The following is a 25,939-nucleotide window of genomic DNA, read 5'->3' as shown; positions in this document are numbered from 1 at the left end:
ATTATATTCATGGTGTGGGAGCATGACCTTTCTTCAAATATCTGTGAAGGAAATTATTTTTGTAAACTTCAAAAATAAATTCAAATAATAAGTTGTTTGGTCTAATTGTAGAAAATCGATATATTCAATTTTTGAAAATTGATCATAGTGATCACTTTGTAAAGAAATGTTTTTTAAGTTCATATTTTCTTTCACCACTTTATTAATTTTTTCAATATTATTATGTTTCAATATTTTTGTTAAAAAATACTGAAACATCATTATATGTTGTTTAGTATCTTCTTCATCATTTTCCTGTTTGTTAAATTCATTTAATGTTTTTTTTTCTTTTTTATTATTATTTAATAACATTAATTCGCATAATTCAAATAGACAAAACAAAATAGATTTATGTTTGGATAAATTTTTTCCATGCCTTTTTTCGCATTCTTCATTTTCCATTTTGGAAATCCTATTTAAAAAAGAAATAAATTAAGTTAATTTAGACATGTTGAAATAGTAATACTAATAATTCTATATTCATTTAACATTTAAAAATATATCATTGGGCATCAACCTATTCTATTATAAGAGTCTGTGAGGTATTGTATATGTGTCGTGTGGGTAAGCATGTATATTCCCACCATTTTAAAATATTTTTACCTGCAAAAACGCGATTCATATTCCATAAATATTAAATCTGTAAACGGGTTATTAGGAAAGTTAGCATTTCCTTTTATATTGATAGTAGTTTTGGATTCGACCGTTTTTATATTAGAAGAATAGAAGTTAATAAATCGAAAACATAATAATATATCATTAATTATACTTTCTTCTGTATTATCAAAATTAAAATCATAATCATATTTTTTTTTCATTTTTCCAATTTCTACATCAGTAACCAACAAATTAATTCCTCTTTTTTTCATTAAAAATAATAATGCATACACGTCTAATGGCTGATTAAATATGTCACTTAGCACGCCAATTCCATTGTCTTGTAATATTATACCATCATTATTTATGTGAAAAATAAATTGATTAGCAATTTTGCTTTGTATTTTTATAATTACAGTGTTTTGAATGTATGTAATTTCCCATTTGGTGTAAGGGAAGTTACTTATACTATTTAAGCTTATATAATAGTTACCAACTTTGTTGTTATAAATTTTTAAATATGGTTTATTATTTATTGAAACTTGTTCGCTTTCTATTTTAATTAAATTTATTTTATCATGGGAATTTAAGGTATCATATTCATTTTTATTATATTTTTCGTCTTCTATACAATTATTTGTTTTTTGTTCAACTTGATCATCATCGTTAATTGTGTCGTTCATATTATCAATAAAAACAGTTTCACCAATCTCATTTTTTTTATTTAAATGCAGAAACTTTTCTGGGGCCGATAAATTCAACTGTTTCACATTTTGGTTCACTTGAACATAAAAAATTTCCATACAATGATCATTATAAATATAAGAAGGTATTTCTATTTCAAATACATAAGAACATATATTATTTGTTTCATCTATAGGTAGTAAGTTAATAGTATTAGCCTTGGAAAAATGTGTATTATTATTTTCACCAAAACAATTTTCTACCTTTTCTGTATTTTTAGTAGACGCATCCAAAGATGAGTTTGACAAAGATGATTGATTAGTAAATATATTAATTTTAAATAAATCTATAAAAATATGATTATTAATATATTCATAAGATTTATTTTTTATGAGTAAACTTACAAAATGCATGTTATATGTTTTTTTCGAAGGGGTCATATATAATGTTGCAGTTTCAAATTGTATTTTATCATTTGAATTTAATATTTCAGTTATTATACTATTTTCAATAGTAAAAAAGTCGTTTTTTTTTATATCATTTTCCAATTGATTTAATAAGATATATTTTTTAAATAGAATTTTATTAGTATATTTTATATATTTTTTAAAGAGATAATTTTTCAGAATAAAAAGGATTTTAAAATTTTCTAGACAATAGCTTCGCATGTTGGGACTTATTGTATAATAATCAGTAAACAGAATGAAAAAAAATAAATATGTCATTTGAAACATTTCACAGCAATTTTGAAAACTTGATAATTCATATTCTTTAAAAAATTCCTTAAAAAAATGGTAAATAATGTTTATAGATTTACTGTTTAGGATATTGTAAAAATACAACGATTTTATTTTGTAATTCACACCGTTATGTGTATCATTTAATTCTTTATTATGTATGTATTTAGTAAAAAAACTATTATATACACATTTGTATATATTTATATCAATATAAAAAAGTGGAACGTTTTTATTTAGAGAATAATATTTTTTAAACAAATTAGTTTCTATTCCTTCTTTTGTCGTTTCGATATAAGAACCCATTTTATTTATTAATTTATCATCATACTCATCATATGTGCTTATTCTGACGTTGTCTAATATATCGTTTTTTTTTTCAATATCTTCAACTTTAGCTTCATTTTCAATCTTAATTTTTGGTATTTTTTTTTTTTTTATTTTTATTTTACCTTTCTCATTTTTCTCCCCTATATTTTTTAAATTGTTCTTTTTCTTTTCATCATTAATTTGGATGTTTTCAATCCTCTTTTTCATTTTAACTATAGATGTATTTTTATTTTTTGTGAATGGTCTTTTTTTCTATACGAACACAGAATTTATATAAACCTTTATTTTTCCTCAATTTTAAGGGAAGGCATGGGAAAAATTATTATTAAAGCATGCCAAAAATCCAAATAAACATTAAACTAAAATTTTTATCATATAATAATAATAATTCGTAATCTTTTCTGTTTCTTACATTAATTTTATTATATTATTTTTATGCACATTTTTTTATATATCTAAGCGTTTTATGCTGTATTTTGTCTAAGACAAAAAGTATAATAATACTATAAATATAAAAATATACAAAGAAAATTTTAGAAAAAAAAACAAAAATAAAATGGAATAGAACATAGTATAAATTTAAAAAACTTCTTATGCTAATATTGAATAGAGAAATGTAAGGAATATGATAAAATCAAAGAATACGATATATTCCCTTTTTTAAATATCTATAATTTATAGAAAGGTATAAGACTTATTTTTTTATCCATCAAAACGAAAATAGAAAACCCTAAATAAAACATATACCAATTTTTATTTAATAGAGTACCCTTGAGTATATAATAAATTGATAGCGTAGGAGGCTAAATGAAATATAGATACCACATATATCCCATAGATAGTAATGATGCTTATACGTGCCATATGCACTCCCCAATACAAACAATGCCTAATTAAATAAATAATAATGTAGGCAAAAAAAGAGAAAAAAACGAAAGTGCGAGATATTATTTTTTGTAATATCATTTAAAGTTTTAATGGTGGTGGAAACAATTCTTTGGGAAAGTATTTAAAATAGTTAAACACAGAAATAGCGCCAAGGATTTTTTAATATTTTTTTAAAATAAATTTTGTTGAATAGAACTTATTTGATTGTTATTTAGTAGGATTATTTGGGAAAAAAAAACAAACAAAAAAAGAGAACAGGTATTGAACAGGAAAAAAATCCCCAAATTATTTTGATATGACATTTCTTTGGAAATAAAGATATAAAAAATATATATAATAAATGTATGTATATAATTTGAAATAAATTGATAAATTGTATTTTGAACGAAATCGATGAATAAAATATAAATATATCTTATTAAAATTACGAAAGTAAAATAGTGAAAAAAATTTTACAATATTATTTTTTATATAGAGAACCACTCGGATATTTATAAAGCTTATACTAAAAAATAATGAATCAATTGTTCTTTTTTAAAAATAAAAAAAAAGTATATAAATGTTTATTTTTAAACATAATTTTTTTTAAGGAAATGGTTTAAAAAAGATAAATAAATATTTAATTTTAATTAATTTATTTTATTATTTTGTTCTATTTTTTGTTTGGTTTTTGGGTATATAACGATAAACAAAATGGATAAAATCAACGACGATGAAATAATGAATAAAATATCGAATATGACAAGTATGTTTAAAAAAAATAATAAAATAATATTTATATAATTTGTTTTAAATCGTTAATCTATATATGTTGTACCTATCTTAGTATAAGCGCGTGTATAAATATAATGTAAAGTGGGTTTTTATCACCTTATTCATTTACATACATATGTTTCGGTTTAAATATATCCACATGCATACATACGTAATTATATATATATATATATATATATATATATATATATATATATAATATGTTTATTTTTTTTAGATAACTTAAGCAATGTTCCTTCATCGGCTACAAGTAATATAAAACAACAAAAAAAGGTAAAAAAACAAAAGACAGGGAAGAATAAGAAAAATCCCAATAAAACAAATAATCATAATGACAACAAACCTGTTATTGCGTCTTATGAAGAGCATAAAAAAAAAGATATATGCAAATATTTTTTTAAAAAAGGGAAATGCCTACATAATGAGAATTGCAATTATTCTCATGATGTTACACCAATTTATAAAATTTCAAAATTATGTAAATTTTTAATAAAAGGGAATTGCCATAAAGAAAATTGTATGTTTTCTCATGATTATAATTTTTTTTTTTGTCGTAACAACTTGATAAATAATTCATGCACAAATCCATCATGCAAGTTTAAGCATGCCAAAATCGACACATCTATAACAAATGCAGACAAATATAATATTGAAGTTGATAACCTTTTGAGTAGTGATGACAAAATAAGATTTTTATACAATAATAAAAATTATTTAACTGAGTTATTAATTAACAAATATTTATCTCATGATAAATTAAAAGAAATACATATAGAAAAAATAAATAAAAAAGATATATACCCATGGTTTATTAATGGTATCATTGATCTTATTAAAGTCGACTTTAAACATGGAAATACAAAATATTTTTATGATTTATTAAATAATTATAAAAACAAGGAAAATAATTTAAATATATTTTTAAGTGAAAATAATGCAAATGATTTAGTAAATAACATGGGTGAAAATTCCGTAAGTCAAAAAGAAAACGATAACAGTGATATTAAAAAAAATAAAAATACCAATGATGATACGAATGATGTTCATGCTGTTGATAGTCAAACAATGGAAAATAAAAAAGAAGTGCAAAATAATGAACAAGGTGATGAACAAAATGAGGAAGACAATGACAATTTCAACGATGATAAATTTTATTTGAGTGAAGAAGAAGATTATACTCAATACTTAAATAAATATTTTGATATGGATAAATAAATTTAATAATGAATATTGTTTAATACATTTGATCATTTTATTGTATTTTCAATGGTCCGTGATTATATCCGTTGTTTGTAACATATGATGTTACTCAGAAATTGTATATAGATACTTAAATCCTTGTATATATATACATTTAAAAATAAATTTTCTTATTATTTAATTAGTATTTTAGGTTTAAAAATCAAACAAAAACAAATAAATAAAATAGTAGCATCACAAAACGCCAAATGAAATGAAAATAAAAAATATGTTACCAAATTAAATTTTAAAACGAATATAGATATATGTGGGTGTGTATATATACTTATTTTCATATAAATTTTTTTTTTTTTTCTGTATACCTTTTTAATTTGTTTTCTCCTATAAAATTATTATACGCTAATAGTGTAAAAATTAATTTATGAAAATTAATTTTTTCAATATTTGAATTTATAAATGAAAAAACAAAAAATTTATTGAATTTGTTTATATCAAATTTGGTATAATTTTTTTTAAGTATATTTTTTAAAAAAACTAAATCATTTTGACTTTTCACATAAAAAATTTGTAATCTTAGAATTTTTTTATAAATATTACGAATTTCTTCATTGTTTATGTTGTGGCCAGATGTACGTGTTTTATAATGCCCACATATTTCATCCTCATAGCTATTCTTTTCATTAGTTATACACATTTTCAATTCATATATTAATGCAGTTATAAGCTTGATATATGTTATTTTATCGGTTACGAGGATTTTATTTTCCTGATGTATTTGTCTTTCTACATCATTTGGTATTACACAGTTGGTACTATTTTTAGGGGCGTTATTACTTTTGCAATTTCCACCTGATATGTTATGAGATATATTCATTAAGAAACAATGTTTATAACCCCCTACATTTCTATATTCAATTTTTAATAAAGTTTTTATTAATTTAATAATATTAGTTCCTTTGCACATCATAAACGTTATAAAATCAAACTCTTTAATTTTTTCATAAGTACAATAAAATATTAACTTTTCAAAATGTAACCTAGTAAAACTATTTAAAATGTTTATCGTAGTTATGCACGAAAATCCATTACATTTTTCCCTTATAATTTCACTAAATAATAGAAACAGTTTCTTATCCTTAAAATTGTACTTTGAAAATGTATATAATATATTTTCTATATGAGATGGGGGGATATTATATATTTTAGGGCGCTTATTATATTTTTTGACATCACAATCGCTTCCCTTATTGCTAGAATTGCAATTATAATTTTTTATATTAGTATTATTTAACAATATTTCATTTTGCAAATATTTTAATAAATCCACATTTTCTTCCTTTAAATAATAGTTGCATGCATTTAAAATGTAGACAAGATTTTTATTAGAAATATTGTTCATTTGTTTTATTTTGATATACATTTCTTTGTAAAATAGAAACACTTCTTTAACATTACAATTTTTTTCAAACAAATAAATGCAATGGGCAAATAATCTCACTAAGCAATCATCATTTAAATATTTTATTAGTTTTTTCAATGTTAAACTAAAACCTTTAACTAAAGTAATATACCAATTTAATCTATCATTGCTTATGTTATAATTTTCTTTTTCATATGTTATGTCATCGGAATGTGTACTATTACATGCCTCTTTATTGTAAATATTGGAATAATTATCTGAGCATTCTTTTGTTTGAATATCTAATGATGGTGTATATTTTTTTTTTTGAGGGGAAGAAAAGTAATTAACACTTTGCTGTAATTCATCTAATTTGTTCCCAAATAAATTTAAATTATCTATAAAATTGGCATCACTTTTTAAAAAATGCTTATTTTCATCATTTTGATCAACACTCATGTATTCATAAAATAATTTATTTTCATCAACTGAATTGTATACATCTTTTTCGATTATTTTATACATATTATTTTTTGTTCCATTAATTCGTGAGATGTTTAAGCTATTTTGTAAGTAATTAATATTTATATCTTTTAATTTACTAAAAAAATTAATATGGTTAAATATTTTAATTAGTTGTATGATTTTAAAATGGAAGTTATCATCGTATGATTCTTTATTTTTATTAGTTTCAATTTTGTCTAAAAATTTACAATGTAAGAAAGGTTCAAACGTGGTCACGAATATTTCATTGAACTTTTCTTCATTTTTTTGATAAAAAAAATCTTTTAAAATTTTATTGAATTGAATAAATATTTTAAAAAAAGTAACAATATTATTTTCATTATCAATATGTGTATGCTTTATTTCATTATGTTCTACCCCTACTCTTTGATATGCATCTTTCTCTTTTGTATTTCCTCTCCATCCTTTTCTTTTTAATTCCTCAAAATTGTGATTTGCATATATTAATAACGAATCGATATTAAATATATAAATATAATCATCAAAATATTTTACACTATTTATATTAATAATTTTTCTTTGCCACTCTTGTTCTTTCTTTGTTAATGGCGCTTTTATTTTTTCAAGGTATATGTTGAATAAATTATACCTTTTCAAATTTTCTTTAAATAATTTTACTTTACTGAGTTCATAAGGGTTATTAACGCTAAGTTCGTGATTAATCCCTTTTTTTATTTGCTCACAATTGGAATGAACATTATCGATTGTACTTTTAATTTCATTCTTATATATAGCAGGTAAATTTTTTATGATATTTTCGTTTTGTTCTTTATTTTGATTATGTTTTTTGTTGCATAATAGTGAAAAGTTTCTCTTGTATTTTTTACAAATTGATGGGTTGTAGGAAGAGAAACTATTCGTATTTCGATTTCCACATAAACATTTATGAAAACGTTCTATTAAAATATTTTTATTTTCATTTATTTTGGTATTTAGTAATTTCATAATATATTACATTTATGAATATTGCTGCAAACATGGGTATAATTGCTAATTATTATTGCTTTTTTTAAACGTATTATAAATTTAAAAATAGAGCCTCGTCTTATCTGGGAGTTTTAACATGAGAAAAAAATAATAATCAACGCTAAAATAAAAACAAACAAATTAATAAAAATTAATACTTATATAATCTTAATTTATGTATTATATTTCATATTTGTCCGTTACGCTACATTTCCATCATATTTTCCTGTGCGGGTTATTTTACACTTATTATTTAATTTATTATTTCTCGTTTTTTCTCTTTTTTTATATCTTATTTTTAGCTATTTATTAAACGATATTTATTTTTGTAACAACAAATTATAATTACAACAAATATTATCGAGATGGATAGAGAAAATTAAAATGCAAAAAATATAAAAATCCTCCAAAAAAAAAAAATATATATATAGCTAATTTAATGTAATATTCAGCAGAAAAAGAAGCATCAAAAAAGAACAAAAATTTTGACTATACATATTACAAAATATACATATAAATAATATATGCATATTATGATAAATTACACAAAATAATTATGAACGAAAATACTATAAAAATAAAGAGCTCAATTACTTAATAGTTTATAACCGAATAAATTTATACTGAAAATGAAAAAAATTGTAATTAATTATAAATTTTAAAAGAAATAATAAAAAAAAAATGAAGCAAAGCCAGAGATGGGAAAATAGTATAGGAATAAACTTTATAATTAATTGGCATATTTTAAATTAAAAAAATATTATTATATATATCTGCCTGTACATTTCTATGTATATATGTATTATATATATAATATTTTTCTCGAAAACATATTACTATCAAAATATATAATTCGAAAATTATGAAATGTGGAAGCGTAAATTAGATGATAATATAAGAAATAACCCATATGATGACGGAGAGTCAGATGAAAATTCTTTTGACAGACAAGATGAAGATGAGGATGAAGACAAAAATGAACTAGACGAGACGGAGGAAGAAGATGAAGAAGGTGAAGAAGGGGAAAAAGAAGAAGATGATGAGGATGATGAGGATGAAGAGGACGAAGACGATGAAGAAGATGAAGATTACGAATTAAAAAATTACGGTATAGCACTTGAAATGCCGAAAAGAAAAAACAGAGGTAGAAATTTAAAGAAATTAATTGGCGAAGATTTAGAAAAAGATGAAAAATTTTGGAATGATAGTATATGGGAAGAAGAAGAAATAGATGAAGAATATGTAAATTCTGAAGGAGAAGAAGAATATGTAGATGTAACAGATTCCGATTTTGATGATGATGAAGATGATGCAGAGGGGGATGACGAAGATGAAGAACAGAATGAAAACGAAGGTGATGATGATGATTCAAAAAGAAAAAAAAAAAAAATATATGCCTATATGGAAAATTTAAAAAAAAAAAAAATGCTAAAATATAATTTAATGAAAAAGAGGAAATATGATAATATGAAAAATAGCAAATCTATAAATGATATAAGAGACCAAACTGACGATAAAAAAAATCAAGAAAATAAAAAACAAAGAAAACGGAAAAAAAATGAACAAAGTTATATAATGATACATAGATCGACAAGGGATACTACTAGACAAAAAACTGAACAAATGGAAAAAAAATTTGAATTGAGAAGAATAAAAAAAGAAGATCGCTTTAAAAAATTTTATGAAAATAGACAAAAAAAAAAAGGTATGCAAAGAGAAATGACAAGAGAAGAAAGATTAGAAGAAGCAAAAATAACTGAACAATATAATATGCAATCTTTGTTAGAATTGCAAGCATGGGAAGAAGAAAAAAAAAAATATGTGGAAAATAAAAGAATTATATATCACAAACCAAAAAATGTTTTCATCAGCTTTTCATATTCAAAAGATAATAAATTACCATTAATCGAAAGCCTGAAATATGAAACGGATATACCCAATCTAAATAATCATGTAAATAATATAACAGTAGATGCTGAATTAATTGACAATAATGGATTATTAATAGCACATAGTACTAATATAATAAATACTGAAACAGATAAAAACGTTATTGAAATTGGACACAGTCCTAACGAAACTCATTGCCAAGGTCAAGAGGAGATAAACAAAAAAGAGAAAACAAAGAATGAAGAAAAAATGGACAGCGAAGAAAAGACGGAGGGAAAAAATGACATCATTACACCTGAAAATGGAGAAAATACTAATAAAACTGATAAAACAAACAAGGACGTATTTGATGCAAATATAGAATTAAATTTAGAAAATATTGATCGCTGTGAAGATCTAAATATAGAATATTTAAATGAGAAAGATGGATTAGCATTTGATTGCCTAAATACTATAAACAACAATAATGCTAAGGATGATAATGATGACAATAATTTAAACAAAACTAACGAACAAAAAAAGGAACAAAAACCGAGAGATATTGAAGAAAAGCAATTTTATATTGTTACAGATCCTAATGAATTAAGTATGTATAGTAATTATAATAATAATAAAGAATTGTTAGAAAAATTTAAAAATAAGCGCAATATATGTTCAATTACAAATTTAGAAGGAACATATTTTGATCCATTGACAAAAAAATATTACAATAACGCCGATGCATTTAAATTGTTAAGATTTTTTTATCATAAAAATATGTACGATGATATGAATAACCAATTATCTATAATGGTCGATATATTCAAAAATAAGTTAGTTGAAATAGAGGAATCCACAAAAAAAGAAAATACTGATAATATTTAGTTGTTGCAATTTATCTACATTGTGAATATTTTTGTCAATAAAAAATCATATAAACACTTTCTCCTTATCGTATATGATGCGATCAAAAGAAGTGTCTTTTATTTATATACTTAACAAGTTTGATACACTTTGACATTTATCCTTGTCAATTTTATTTTGTTTTTGTAATACTGCACAACAATAATTAATTTTTATAAATATCGCTTTGCAATATTTAATAACTCATTAAGTAAAATATAAAAATACATTCTGTAAATTGAAGAATAATAAAAAAACGTGAATTTATAGGAAATATTATTATATTTTATATGTACACCTATCCAAATTCTTTATAGTTATTTATAAATCTTTATTGCTTATATAAAAATGATTAAAAAAAATATATATAGCAAGATTATCAGCAATCATGTTTTAAAAAATAGCGATGATAGCATTGATCATTATATAAACAATAACATCTCCCTTTAGACAGAATACATTCGATATTTTATACAGGCACAATTATTATGTGAATATATATGCAATATAGTAATGTCAGGATTAGGAAATTATTGTAGTATAAATATTGTTTTTTTTTGAAAGCTAGAAAGGTAAAGATAAATTTAGAGATGTGCTACAAATATTCAAAGGGAATGTTTTTTTTTAAATAAAAAATAAGTATATATATGTGAATTACGTTAAATTGGCATAATCGTTTTGTTTTAGACTTTATTTAAATCAATATTATGCTTATAATTCATATAAGAAACATTTTTTATTTCATTAAGTTTGTACATATATGTGTACATGTTTTTTTATTTCTCTAAAACCCATAAATTTTCTTTAAAAAAAATTTATAAATTCATTATTTAATACTTTGCGGCCATGAAAATTATTATTTAGTTTTTCATAGTTACACAAATACACGCAAGCGCACATGCTTATCATTTCCAAATATATATATATATATATATATTTATTTATTTATTTATTTATTTATCTATCTTTACAATAAAAAAAGAATAAATTATATGCAAATAAAACACCATTTAAAAATCAAATTGGTATTATACAACAATAATTTAAAATAAATTTGTTTTATTAATATATGTAACAAAATTTAAAAAAATGGTATTTGGAAATAAGTTTACTAATTTTTAAAAATATCCTTTAATTTGGTAATATTTAAAATTTTTTTGACTAAAATTTTTTTAACAATCTTTGATGGTACAAAGGAAGGAGCATTTGGTTCAATCTGAGAGAAAAAAACAAAAAATTAATAAATATATAAAATGCTCTATTTTTATTGTGAATGAATAGATATGTTGTAAATATGCACATTTATATAGAAAGTATATATTTTTGATAATAGTGAAATAAAATTGTTACTAAGATTTTTATATTGCTTACAGAGCTAATATAGGTAACTTTAACGCAGTCGGCTTCCTTTTTGATGAAAACTGCTACTAAGTGAACATACATTTTATATAAATCTCCATTTCTAATATCTTCTTCAGAATCTATATCAGGTTTGAATGAGTTTGCGCTTTCTACAATAGGATTTACATATTTTTTATTGTTTCCACCATCATGATCATTCATATTTGATGAAACCAAGATTAATGCAGTTTGGTCTTTTGATAACTATAAATTAATAAAAAAAATATTTTCATAAATTAGGATATAATAATATGAAAAAAAGTATATAAGGATGAAGAAAAAAGAATTTTCTTACTTCAACTTTGTTGGCTAATGCATGATAATATCTTTGCCATGACATCATAAGACTTTTGTAACGTTGTTGTATAATTACTAAATTTGGATTGTATACTCGAGGAATGGATCCTAAAATAAATTATAATTTTGTATACATTCAAATTAAAACACGATTAAATTTAACAAAGTGAAAAATATTAAATAATAGACTAGGCATTGATAATAAAATAACACGGAATACATCATAAAAAATGATAACCACATTAAATAAATAAATTAATTATATACCTTTAATGAATTTATCATCAAAGTTCTTTGCACCATTGGGATCCCATAACATGTTTACTACATCATTATACTAATAATAACAAAAAAATATAAATTCATATATTAATAATTATATTTTTTTATTTTAAAATAATTTCATGAATTAAAAATTATTGCTTATTGATTCATACATTATTTGGGTTTGGGATTGTAAGCTCAATCTTTCCAATCTCAACATTGTTCACTTTCTTAAAATATAGAATTGTTCCGTCATCTTCCTTAGAATATTCCTCGTAATCATCTGTATGTTCTGCATGTTTTTGTGCAATAGCTAAAGCCTCGGACATAATAGCTGATGCTTGTTTGGCTTCTTCAGGGTCGATAGGTAATTGTTTATTTGGACTACAAACGGAAAAGGCAATATATTTTTAAATTTATTTATATTTTTAATTTAAAAAATATATATATTTATAAGAAGTCATTTTGATTTCCCAAGTGTTATACTATACACACTCACAAAATATATATAACATTCTCATAATAAACAGTATATACATATTTATATTCGATCTATATGTTGCATATATTTTCTTACGAATTGGGACTTGAAGGAGAATCCCTTGCAAATGCCACATTTTGCATATATCCAGCTACACTTAAAAGTGCCAAAGCAATCTTAATATATCTTTTATTCATTTTTGGACGTGGTAAGTAAAATATTAATATATTTTTTAGAAGTAGAAAATTAACAAGTATAAAGATTGTGTGTGTTGAATCAAAGCAAACGTTTTTTTAAAAAATTCTAAAACTTAATATTTATTTAAAAAAATATAAATATTTTTTAAAATTTATTCATGCATTTATCGGATTTTTAAATATACTTATTTTTTTAAATATTATTATATACTAATAAATAAATATAAAATTTAGTGATGACTCTTTTATTCTTTATATTATTAATTAGGTTTCGTCTCTTTAAAAGCTAGCTATTTAATTATTATTATTATTGAAATTTATATAATAATATTTCAATTATATTTAGAATTATATATGTAAAACATAATATATTATAAATATAAAAATAAAGCAGACTTTTTAAAAGAATGTATAGATTAACTTTTTTTCATTTAAACCATTACATATAAAGGGAACAATCATTATTGCAACTTTTATAAATATTAAATATAAAAATATTATACATCTAAAAAGATGCTTTTAGCTATATATAACATTATTAATATGGTACATTATAGGTACCCAACACTTTTATTTTTATAGTTCATAGCTTAAAAATAAAGCTGAAATTTATTAAATTAGATATTGTATATGGGATTTATGCATGCATAGAAAAAACGTATATTATATGGCGTCAACATTGCTTTATCTTATAGAAAATTGATAGTATAAATATAAAGATATGATAATAGTATAAAAAATATATATTGTTTTAATGAATAAGTAATCATACTAAAAATACAAATTATAATAATTATTATATAAAAATAGTTATTTTGTTGTTTTTTTCCATTTTCTTTGACTATAAAGCATGTTTTTATAATTTTAAATATCAAAGGAATTTATTTGGGATTTGTATTACATTATATTTATACGCAGTATCTACCTACTATTACATCAATTATTATTAATGCTTTATAGCAACAATTTGATAAAATTTATATTATGGTAAATTTCATTTTTTGTATTTGTTTTTATTAGTTTTAGTATAATTTTACTAATATATCTTTTTAACACTATTTCAAAGATGAAACAATGTATTCGTAGTACTGGTTCCAATACCTTTTTTGAAATTATGGGAATTATAAAACTCCTTTTTTATATGACAAATAGTTAGTATATATATAGATATAAATAAAAACAAAAAAATTAAAATTAAAATGAATGGAATTTTATTTGATATCAACGAAGGATTACATTGTAGATTTTCACAGGAAATAGGTTGTGTATAAAGGGAAATTATTGAATTAATTTTCATAGGCAATTACAAAAATAAGCTAATAGCAACCCCAAATATCGAGAAAATTATAATTAAAAAATAAAGGAATATTTTGTGTATATAATCCGTAATTTATTTTACAATTTTGTTTGATTTTTTTATTATTTTTATTGGAAATTCAAAATATTATATATTATAATTACACATAGTACCCAATTGATACTTTTCAATTTTATTTTTAAGTTACAAATTATAAAAATAAAAAGTTTGTATGCCTATAATGTAGCATATTAATAATATTATATATAACTAAAACTATTTTTTTAGATGTCATAGTATTTTTGATATTTAATATTTATGAAAGCTGCAATAATTGATGTCGTTCCCTTATATGCTACTTTTAAATGAAAAAAAATATGTACACTCTTTTAGAAAATCGGGTTTACTTTTTTCATTTTTATATTTATAATATATTATGTTTACATATATAATTCTAAATATAATAGTAATATTATTATATAAATTTCAATAATAATTAAATAGTTAACATTGAAAGAGTCGGAACCTAATTAATAATATAGAGAATAAAACGCACATTACAAATTATAATTATATATATATTTATTAGTATATAATAATACTTAAAAATCCGATAAATGCATGAAATAAATTTTAAAAATTATTTATATTTTTTTAATAAATATTAAGTTTTAAATTTTTTTAGAAAATCGTTTGTTTCGATTTAACATACTTATACTATCTTTATACTTGATAATTTTCAATTTCTAAAAAATATATTATTATTTTTTAATATTTTATTTATCAAATCTCAAAATGAATAAAGGATATATTAAGATTGCTTTAGCACTTTTAAGTGTAGCTGGATATATGCAAAATATGGCATTTGCGACCGAATATGCTACAAGCCCTAATTCGTAAGAAAATAATTGCAACATATATCAAATATAAATATGTGTATAATGTTTATTATGATAATTTTATATATATTTTGTGAGTGTATATAGTATAACACTTGAAAAATCAAAATGACCTCTTATAAATATATATTTTTTTAAATTAAAAATGCAAGTAAATTTAAAAATATATTCCTTTTTCCGTTTGTAGTTCAAATGAAACAACTAAAACACAATTATTTCGCTTCTATAATGAGATTAAAAAAGCTAATCAAGCTAAAGAAGCTAAACAGACATCAGCTATTATGTCCGAAGCTTTAGCTCTTGCACAAAAACATGCCGAACATACAAATGATTACGAGGAATATTCTAAGGAAGATGACGGAACAAATCTATATTTTAAGAAATTCAAAGATACTGAAATAGGAAAACTTGAATTTACAATCCCCGACGCCGATAATGTATGAATTAACAAGCAATAATTTTTAATTCCTGAAATTAGTTTAAAAATAAAAAAATATAATTATTAATATATAAATATATATTTTTTGTTATTATTAGTATGATGATATAATAAACATGTTATGGGATTCCAATGGGGCAAAGAACTATGATGATAATTTCATTAAAGGTATATAATTAATTTATGTGGTTAACAATTTTAATGATCATTTCTTGTTTTTTTATTATCAATGTCTAGTCTGCTATTTAATATTTTTCATTTGGTTAAATTTAATCGTGTTTTAATTTTCATGTATACAAAATTACAATTTTTTTTAGGATCTATTCCTCGAGCATACGATCCAAATTTAGTAATTGTACAACAACGTTACAAAAGTCCAATTGGATCATTGGAAACATATTTTAATGCACTAGCTAAAAAAGTTGAAGTAAGGAACTTTTTTTTTTTTCATCCTTATAGATATACTTTTTTTCATATTATTATATCCTAATTTATGAAAATATTCTTTTTATTAATTTATAGATATCAAAAAACAAAACTGCAATAGTCTTGGTTTCATCAGACATGAAAGATCAGAATATTGCAAGCTTTATAAAATATGTAAATCCTATCGTAGAAAGTGCAAACTCATTCAAGCCTGATATAGATTCTGAAGAAGATATTAGAAATGCAAAATTATTCAAAGTATATGTTAACTTAGTAGGAGCTTTCATTGAAAAGAAATCCGATTGCGTTAAAATTACCTACCTTAGCTCTGTAAGCAATATAAAAACTTTAATAATAATTTTATTTCATGATTATCAAAAATATATATTTCTATATAAATGTACATATTTTAATATATATATTAATTCACAATTAAAATGGAGTATTTTATATACTTATTAATTTTTTTTTTTCTCAGCTTGATCTAAAAACTCCCCCCTATATCCCACAAGACATTATTAGAAAATTTTTGGCCAGCATTATGTTAAATGTTGTCAAATTAAAGGATATTTTTAAAAAGGAGTAAACATATTTCCAAATAACATTTTTTTAAAATTTGATACTTATATTAATAAAATAAACTTATTTTCATGGATTATGCGTATTTTAAATTATCGTTACAGAATACTAATTTGATTTTTAAATAATGTTTGATTTTCGTATTATATGCTAACATTTTTTATTGTAAATATATATATTTGGAAACGATAAGTGTGTAGTGTTTTTGCGCATTTATATGACTATGAAAAACTAAATAGTAAGTTTTATGGGTGCCAAATATTAAATGGTGAGTTTAGAAACTTTATTTTAATGAAAATTTATGGTTATAGAGAAATAAAAAAAAATGTACACATATATGTACAAACTTAATGAAATAACAAAATGTTTCTTATATGAATTATAAGCATAATATTTATTTAAATAGAGTCTAAAACAAAATTATTATGCCAATTTAACATAATTCACATATATATACTTATTTTTTATTTAAAAAAAAACATTCCCTTTGAATATTTATAGCACATCTCTAAATTTATCTTTACCTTTCTAGCTTTCAAAAAAAAACAATATTTATACTATAATAATTTCCTAATCCTGACATTACCATACTGCAGAAATATATTCACATAATAATTGTGTCTGTATAAAATATCGAATGTATTCTGTCTAAAGGGAGATATTATTGTTCATATAGTGATCAGTGTCATCATCGCTATTTTTTAAAACATGATTGCTGGTAGTCTTGTTATATATTTTTTTTTTTAATTTATCAAAGCTTAAACTCATAAAATTCTGCAATGAAAAAAATATAAAATAAAAAGTGTAATCATTGTAAATCAATAAACGAATTATATAAGACATATATACAACTTTCGAGTTTATATATTTAGTGAAATAAAAATATCATATATCAAAAGTGGGATAAACCATATATTTTATTCAAAATTCCATTTTTGGGCACACAAATAAAATATATATATAGTGATTGAGATATAAAGTCTAATGCTTCTCATCCGCAATCTTATTTAATTTCATATATACACTTATGTAGTATAATTATTTCATTGTTCTATTATTACATCAAAAGATAAATTCTTGATAAAAAAGTTTGGCAACACTAATAATGCAATGCATGCTAAATGTGTTAGGCTTTTGCTATTTTTTTTTTTAATCATTTTTATATGAGTAATAAAGATTTATGAATAATTATAAAGTATTTGGCTAGGTGTACATATATAATAATATTTCCTATAAATTCACGCTTTTTTATTATTCTTCAATTTACAGGATATATTTTTATATTTTACTTAATGAGTTTTTAAATGTTGCAAAGTGATATTTATAAAAGTTAATTATTATTGTGTAGTATTACAAAAAAAAGAGAAAAATTGCTAGGTTGGTGTTTACAAAACAATAATCCCAAAAAATATATTAATAAAATAAATACAATGTGTTATGTTAAAAATTTGTGTGTTTAAAGCTTACATTTTATGTAAAATAATAAAACAAAAAAAGTATTTTTTATGTTATAATTTTTATAATTAAATGTAGGTAGTAACGAAAAATATACGCTCACAAAGTATAATGTTACTATGCGTTATATAAGTTATTTATTTATCATCCTCATTGAAAATGAAGATGTATTTATGAAATATGAATGATTAATGCAAAATAAAAAATAATAATATATATATCCTTGTAAGATTATGATAAAAATGAAAAGGTAAAAAATATATATAAATTATTAGAAGTAATTAATTTAAAATTTAAGAACGAAAAAAAATGTAACAATCGCCAGTAGCTTTTCCCTTTTTATGAATTTATATAATTACCGCAACTTTATGATAAACAATAAATACTACAGAATTGTATACACTGTGATTCCTATTTTTAAATGTTAAATCGTTAATTTTGTTCTTGAGAATTTTTGTGTTTATATATATATATATATATATACATATACATATATTTTTTTTTGGGGGGTCCTTTGCAATATACACAAATATATAAGTATACATGTGCATATTATATATGCATTATTATATAAAGGGGAATGATAAATAAGATATGAATTACCCAGAAAATACATCACATATTAAAAAATGGTTTTTCAAAAGCAGACAAGAAATAGATGATATTTGTTTAAAAAAATATAATGATTTCAAAGAAAAATTTAAAACATACAATGTGAGCATACCTAAATACGCTGATATAGAAAAAACAAAGTTATATTTTTGCTATCAACTAACACATTTTTGTGATATAAAAAGATTACAGCCTCAAATAGTGGAATGCGCTATTGTATTGTATAATAGATTTTATTTGAAAGAAATAATTTTAGAATATGACCCTCGCATCTTAATATTTACTTGCATTATATTAGCAATAAAGTTAGAAGGATATGGCAGGTTGTATAAAATCAATGAATTTTTTAGCGATATAGATATTAACTTAGATAAAGTTTTAGAACATGAAAATGTTGTTTGCTCATCATTAGATTTTGAATTGAATTTTTTATATACTAAAGAATGCATTTTTTATTTAAAAAACCAATTTTTAAATTATATAAATAAATATATAAATAAAGACAACGAAGTAAAAAATTCCTTTGAAAATATCTGTGATAAAATATATGTTAATACTTCATTGGAGTGTTTAAAACTTCTAGAAAACTTTTTTATAACATTTACTTACACACCCGCTCAAATAGCATTATACTGTTTTATAAATAATATTAAAATAAATTTTAATATTGTAAATGCCGATAAATTTATATTGGAATTTATTACAAATAATAATCAAATCCTTTTTCAAAAGTTGAAAAATAAAATAGATGAACTCCACATTAAATATAAAGATCATTTTGATTTGAGAAATACATTTGATGATGAAAATACTACGAAACAGATAGGAGAGACTTTGGATATGTGTATTGATATTTACGATATTTTAAAAAAAAAAAAAAGTCATAAAAAGTCTAAGAAAAATAAATTAAACAATCAAAATAGTGAACAAAATGAATCTAAAAAAATGGCAAGCATAAAATAAGAATTAAAAAATATATACGATAAAAAAACAGCTGAAATAATTTTTTTTGTTATATAGACAAGAATTATTCGGACTATTATGTTTTTTGAATTCTTCCATTTGTAGAACACTATTTTTATTTGAATATTATGAGCTCCATACGGACATGATATGGATACTATTGAATTAATAAGCATTTATTAATATGTAGAAATTTTATAAGTGTGTATATATTTTTTTCTTCAAATTAAAAGATAAAGCCCATATTTTCATTTTTTTTTATGTCCTAATATACAAAATATATATAGTGTTTTGTTGAAAATATGTTTTTCATTTTAATTATATTTTTTTATAATTATTTTTCTGATTTATATTCAAAAATTTAATAAGTAAAATGAGAACATAAAAGGTATTTATTGTCTTTACAAAATTTATAAATTATGTTTCTAAAATATTTTTATGTACCACTTTTATAATCTTTTCTATTATAAAAAATAGAAATAAAAAAATGAGATGAATGAATAATTAGAACAAAAGAAAGAAATAAATAAGAGAAAGATCTGATTATATATCTTAAAAACTTGCAATTTGTGAAAATAATTTATTATACATATTTAAAACGTTTGATTTCTTTATATGTTATATTAAATATGTAATTATAACCAGCTAGAAGTATATTCTTTTTAAAATCCTTAAAAAATGTAATTTTAATATAGTCTAAAAATACTTTTTTCATTTTTTTTTCCCCAAAGTTATCAATAAATGATATAATAATGCAACGTAATTGTGCATATTTCCATTTTACCAACATTAATACATTACTTAATGGGGGAACTGGAAAGCTAATTATATATAAAAACAAAAAAATTAAAATGAAAGTTAATGGAATCTTATTTGATATCAACGAAAGATTAGTGTACATTTTCACAAGAAATAGGTTGTGTATAAAGGAAAATTTTGAATTTATTTTCATAGGCAATTACGAAAATAAGCTAATAGCAACCCCAAATATCAAGAAAATTATAATTAAAAAATAAAGGAATATTTTGTGTGTATATAACCCATGATTTATTTTACAATTTTATGTTTGATAGTTTTTTTTATTTATATCTATATATATACTAACTATTTGTCATATAAAAAAGGAGTTTTATAATTCCTATAATTTCAAAAAAGGTATTGAAACAAGTACTACTAATACATTGTTTCATCTTTGAAATTGTGTTAAAAAAATATATTAGTAAAATTATACTAAAACTAATAAAAACAAATCACAAAAAATGAAATTTGCCATAATATAAATTTTATCAAATTGTTGCTATAAAGCATTAATAATAATTGATGTAATGGTAGAAACTGCGTATAAATATAATGTAATACAAATCCCAAATAAATTCCTTTGGTATTTAAAATTATAAAAACATGCTTTATAGTCAAATCAAATGAAAAAAAACAACAAAATAACTGTTTTTATATAATAATTATTATTATTTGTATTTCTAGAATGGTTACTTATTCATTAATATAATTGTTTGCGTATATTATATAATATATAGTCAGGTATTCATTAAAACAATATATATTTTTTATATTATTATCATATCTTTATATTTATACTATCAGCTTTCTATAAGATAAAGCAATGTTGAGGCCATTTAATATACGTTTTTTCTATGCATGCATAAATTCCATATACAATATTCAATTTAATAAATTTCAGCTTTATTTTTAAGCTATGAACTATAAAAATAATAGGGTTGGGTACCTATAATGTACTATATTAATAATGTTATATATAACTAAAACTATTTTTGTAGATGTTATAATATTTTTATATTTAATATTTATGATGTTGAAATAATTATCATTTCCTTATTCTGCAACCGTTTAAATAAAAAAAAATAATAATTCTACATTCTTTTAAATAATTTGTTTATTTTTTATATATTATAATATATTATGTTTTACATATATAATTCTAAATATAATTGAAATATTATTATATAAATTCAATAATAATAACAGTTTCAATAATAATAACAGTTTCAATAATAATAAAAGTTTCAATAATATTAACAGTTTCAATAATAATAATTAAATAACTAGCTTTTAAAGAGCTGAAACCTAATTAATAATATATAGAATACAAGACACGCCACTAAATTCTATATTCTATATGCATTTATTAGTATATAATAATAATTAAAAATATAATTAGATTTAAAAATCTGATAAATGCATGAAATAAATAAATATGTTTTAAAAATTATATATATTTTTTTAAATAAATGTTAAGTTTTAGAGTTTTTTAGAAAATCGTTTGCTTCGATTTAACATACTTATACTATCTTTATACTTGCTAATTTTCAATTTTTAAAAAATATATTAGTATTTTTTAATATTTTGTTTATCAAATCTCAAAATGAATAAAGGATATATTAAGATCGCTTTGGCACTTTTAAGTGTAGCTGGATATATGCAAAATATGGCATTTGCAACCGAATATGCTTCAAGCCCCGATTCGTAAGAAAATAATTGCAACATATATCAAATATAAATATGTGTATAATTTTTATTATGATAATATTATATATATTTTATGAGTGTGTATAACACTTGAAAAATCAAAATGACCTCTTATAAATATATATTTTTTTAAATTAAAAATGAAAATAAATTTAAAAATATATTGTTTTCTCCATTTGTAGTTCAAATGAAACAAGTAAACAAGTATTATATAATGACCCTGAAGAAGATAAACAACAATCATCAGTCACCCCTAAAGAAGAAGAAGGTCTATTATATGACGACCGTGAAGAAGCTATAAAAGCAGCAGATGTTATATCCGAAGCTTTAGCTCATATACATAAACATATCGGAAATTCAAATGAATACAAATTATATTCTAAGGAAGATGATGGAGCACGTCTATATTTTAAGAAATTCAAAGATACTGAAATTGGAAAGCTTGAACTTACAATCCCCAACCCCGATAGTGTATGGATTAACAAGCAATAATTTTTAATTACTGAAATTACTTTAAAATAAAAAATATAATTGTTAATATATAAATATATATTTTTTGTTACTATTAGTATGAAGGTATAGTAAACATGTTATGGGATCCCAATGGCGCAAAGAACTTCGATAATTCATTCGTTAGAGGTATATAATTAATTTATTTATTTAATGTGGTTATCAATTTTAATGATCATTTCTTGTTTTGTTATTATCAATGTCTAGTCTGCTATTTAATATTTTTCATTTAGTTAAATTTAATCGTGTTTTAATTTTCATGTATACAAAATTACAAATTTTTTAGGAACCATTCGTCGAAAATACAATAAAGATTTATTAATTACACAACAACGTCACAAAAGTGGTTTGAACGCATGGAAAGGATATTATCATGCATTAGCCGGCAAAATTGAAGTAAGGAAAATTTTCTTTTCCTTCATCCTTATAGATATACTTTTTTTCATATAATTACATCCTAATTTTGAAAATATACTTTTTATCAATTTATAGTTATCAGAAGACAAAACTATAATAGTCTTGGTTTCATCAGATATGAATGATCATGATGGTGGAGGCAATAAAGAATATATAAATCCTATTGTAGAAAGCGCAAACTCATTCAAGCCTGATATAAATTCTGAAGCAGATATTAGAAAAGGAAAATTATCCAAACTGTATGTTAACTTAGTATCATTTTTCATTAAAAAGGAGCCCGATTGCGTTAAAATTATCTATCTTATCTCTGTAAGCAATATAAAAATTTTAATAACATAATTTTATTTCACCATTATCAAAAATATATACTTTCTATATAAATGTGCATATTTACAATATGTATATTCATTCACAATAAAAATGGAGCATTCTATATATTTATTAATTTTTTGTTTTTTTTTTCTCAGGTTGAACCAAATGCTCCTTGCTATGTCCCAAATTGCATTGTTAGAAAAGCTTTATACACCAAAGTTTTAGATATTGTCAAATTAAGGGATATTTTTAAAAAGGAGTAAACATATTTTCAAATAACATTATTTAAAAATTTGTTATTTATATTAATAAAATAAGCTTATTTTCATGAGTTATCCGTATTTTAAATTATTTTGCATAATATAATTTGATTTTTAAATAGTGTTTGATTTGAATATAATTTGTTCGATTTTTTATTGTAAAGATAAATAAATAAATATATATATTTGGAAATGATAAGCATGTAGCGCTTGTGTGTATTTGTGTAACTATGAAAAACTAAATAATAATTTTCATGGCCGCAAAGTATTAAATAATGAATTTATAAATTTTATTTTAAAGAAATTTTATGAATTTTAGAGAAATAAAAAAACATGTACACATATATGTACAAACTTAGTGAAATAACAAAATGTATCGTATATGAATTATAAGCATAATATTGATTTAAATAAAGTCTAAAACAAAACGATTATGCCAATTTAACACAATTCACATATTTATGTATTTATTTTTTATTTAATAAAAAATATTCCCTTTTTGGAAAGTCTATAAATCATATGCTCCCTTTGAATATTTGTAGTACATCTCTAAATTTATTTTTGTCTTTCTAGCTTTTAAAAAAAAACAATATTTATACTATAATAATTTCCTAATCCTGATATTGCTATACTGCATATATATTCACATAATAATTGTACTTGTATAAAATATCGAATCTATTCTGTCTAAAGGGAGATATTATTGTTCATATAGTGATCAGTGTCATCGCTATTTTTTAAAACATAATTACTGGTAATCTTGCTATATATATTTTTTTTTAATTATGTTTATTAAATTTAATTTCATTTTTTTAACAATTTTTACCATTAACATTTGACTTAAATTTATCACGAAATTTGCCTCTTTTAATAAAAAAAAGGAACAAACAATTGGAGTTATAAATATATATGTATTATATATATAATAGTGTAGTTCCTATTTTCTCGTATATCATAATTTTTACTACTATATGGCCAATTTGAATACCACATCTCATGGAATCCGCGTGTTATTCAATAATGTGTGAAAAAGGTGCAACCAAAAAGTTCGATCTATATTTCATTTTGACATTTAAAAATCTTAAAATATATGTATTACTATGAAATAGTTCATTCAAATCTTTGATACTTTTACTATTTGAATAAAAGGTAATACAATAAAATCTTCCAAAATAGAATGTCCCTACTTTTGGTTTTTTTATACAAAAGGCGAACTTTCTCCACCCCAAATCATTAATGCTTATTATATTACCATTATATTTATTAACTATAAAATGAAAGTTTTTCATTAAATTCTTAACGTCATCTTTTTTAATATGTTTATTTAGGGCTATATAAGATTCGTACAGGACCATTTTTTTTAATTACTTCATCAAAAGTTCTATAAAATTTATGATATGTTTATATTTTTTCTTCGAAGATTAATATATATGTGTAAAATATGTCCTATACATTACACCGTTGCCCCTTCAAAGGATAATATACGAAAAAATGTATACATAATTTATATATCTATACTTGTTTCACATTTATTACATTTCACTATTCACTAATATATGTGTTACCATTTACTGTTTTATATTCTACAATATTCCTTTTCTTTATGCATTAAGAATATACATATACGTTTGTTCACTATACTAAAATACATATTATAAAATACACACCATTTTATTTTTTTTGTATTGGACTTTATTTAATGTTAAAATTAAAA

At 21.6% G+C, this 25,939-nt stretch overlaps 10 protein-coding genes across 10 annotated transcripts; 5 read left to right on the top strand and 5 right to left on the bottom strand.

The window, feature by feature from the left end:
• Nucleotides 1-33: 33 nt before the first annotated feature.
• Nucleotides 34-2,594, bottom strand: PY17X_1332400 (conserved Plasmodium protein, unknown function; the record flags this gene model as incomplete). The annotated part of the gene is made up of 2 exons (XM_722852.2): nucleotides 34-451; nucleotides 643-2,594. The coding sequence occupies 2 exons, from the start codon at nucleotides 2,592-2,594 to the stop codon at nucleotides 34-36; spliced, it is 2,370 nt and encodes a 789-aa protein (XP_727945.2).
• Nucleotides 2,595-3,968: 1,374 nt separating this feature from the next.
• Nucleotides 3,969-5,264, top strand: PY17X_1332300 (uncharacterized protein; the record flags this gene model as incomplete). The annotated part of the gene is made up of 2 exons (XM_719700.1): nucleotides 3,969-4,020; nucleotides 4,267-5,264. 2 exons carry the CDS (start codon nucleotides 3,969-3,971, stop codon nucleotides 5,262-5,264), a joined length of 1,050 nt encoding a protein of 349 aa, XP_724793.1.
• Nucleotides 5,265-5,580: 316 nt separating this feature from the next.
• On the bottom strand, nucleotides 5,581-8,118 carry PY17X_1332200 (conserved Plasmodium protein, unknown function; the record flags this gene model as incomplete). The annotated part of the gene is made up of 1 exon (XM_022957138.1): nucleotides 5,581-8,118. The coding sequence occupies one exon, from the start codon at nucleotides 8,116-8,118 to the stop codon at nucleotides 5,581-5,583; it is 2,538 nt and encodes an 845-aa protein (XP_022813605.1).
• Nucleotides 8,119-9,006: 888 nt separating this feature from the next.
• On the top strand, nucleotides 9,007-10,893 carry PY17X_1332100 (YL1 nuclear protein, putative; the record flags this gene model as incomplete). The annotated part of the gene is made up of 1 exon (XM_719698.2): nucleotides 9,007-10,893. The coding sequence occupies one exon, from the start codon at nucleotides 9,007-9,009 to the stop codon at nucleotides 10,891-10,893; it is 1,887 nt and encodes a 628-aa protein (XP_724791.2).
• Nucleotides 10,894-12,022: 1,129 nt separating this feature from the next.
• PY17X_1332000 (fam-a protein) lies at nucleotides 12,023-13,551 on the bottom strand (the record flags this gene model as incomplete). Its single annotated transcript, XM_022957137.1, has 6 exons — nucleotides 12,023-12,127; nucleotides 12,283-12,516; nucleotides 12,608-12,717; nucleotides 12,877-12,946; nucleotides 13,047-13,257; nucleotides 13,451-13,551. 6 exons carry the CDS (start codon nucleotides 13,549-13,551, stop codon nucleotides 12,023-12,025), a joined length of 831 nt encoding a protein of 276 aa, XP_022813604.1.
• A 2,092-nt stretch (nucleotides 13,552-15,643) lies between these two features.
• PY17X_1331900 (fam-a protein) lies at nucleotides 15,644-17,198 on the top strand (the record flags this gene model as incomplete). The annotated part of the gene is made up of 6 exons (XM_719696.1): nucleotides 15,644-15,744; nucleotides 15,935-16,184; nucleotides 16,285-16,354; nucleotides 16,504-16,613; nucleotides 16,709-16,942; nucleotides 17,091-17,198. The coding sequence occupies 6 exons, from the start codon at nucleotides 15,644-15,646 to the stop codon at nucleotides 17,196-17,198; spliced, it is 873 nt and encodes a 290-aa protein (XP_724789.1).
• Nucleotides 17,199-17,839: 641 nt separating this feature from the next.
• On the bottom strand, nucleotides 17,840-18,348 carry PY17X_1331850 (conserved Plasmodium protein, unknown function; the record flags this gene model as incomplete). Its single annotated transcript, XM_034637682.1, has 2 exons — nucleotides 17,840-17,965; nucleotides 18,253-18,348. The coding sequence occupies 2 exons, from the start codon at nucleotides 18,346-18,348 to the stop codon at nucleotides 17,840-17,842; spliced, it is 222 nt and encodes a 73-aa protein (XP_034493615.1).
• An 892-nt stretch (nucleotides 18,349-19,240) lies between these two features.
• PY17X_1331800 (cyclin) lies at nucleotides 19,241-20,221 on the top strand (the record flags this gene model as incomplete). The annotated part of the gene is made up of 1 exon (XM_721601.1): nucleotides 19,241-20,221. The coding sequence occupies one exon, from the start codon at nucleotides 19,241-19,243 to the stop codon at nucleotides 20,219-20,221; it is 981 nt and encodes a 326-aa protein (XP_726694.1).
• A 2,401-nt stretch (nucleotides 20,222-22,622) lies between these two features.
• PY17X_1331700 (fam-a protein) lies at nucleotides 22,623-24,228 on the top strand (the record flags this gene model as incomplete). The annotated part of the gene is made up of 6 exons (XM_722404.1): nucleotides 22,623-22,723; nucleotides 22,909-23,197; nucleotides 23,296-23,365; nucleotides 23,523-23,632; nucleotides 23,729-23,962; nucleotides 24,121-24,228. 6 exons carry the CDS (start codon nucleotides 22,623-22,625, stop codon nucleotides 24,226-24,228), a joined length of 912 nt encoding a protein of 303 aa, XP_727497.1.
• Nucleotides 24,229-25,235: 1,007 nt separating this feature from the next.
• Nucleotides 25,236-25,580, bottom strand: PY17X_1331600 (mitochondrial ribosomal protein S6-2 precursor, putative; the record flags this gene model as incomplete). The annotated part of the gene is made up of 1 exon (XM_722403.2): nucleotides 25,236-25,580. The coding sequence occupies one exon, from the start codon at nucleotides 25,578-25,580 to the stop codon at nucleotides 25,236-25,238; it is 345 nt and encodes a 114-aa protein (XP_727496.2).
• Between the last annotated feature and the right edge of the window lie 359 nt (nucleotides 25,581-25,939).

The sequence above is a fragment of the Plasmodium yoelii genome (assembly GCF_900002385.2).
Source record: "Plasmodium yoelii strain 17X genome assembly, chromosome: 13".
Classification (NCBI taxonomy): Eukaryota; Apicomplexa; class Aconoidasida; order Haemosporida; family Plasmodiidae; genus Plasmodium; species Plasmodium yoelii.
Note: the sequence above shows the minus strand (reverse complement) of the source record. Positions and strands in the feature narration are given on the sequence as shown.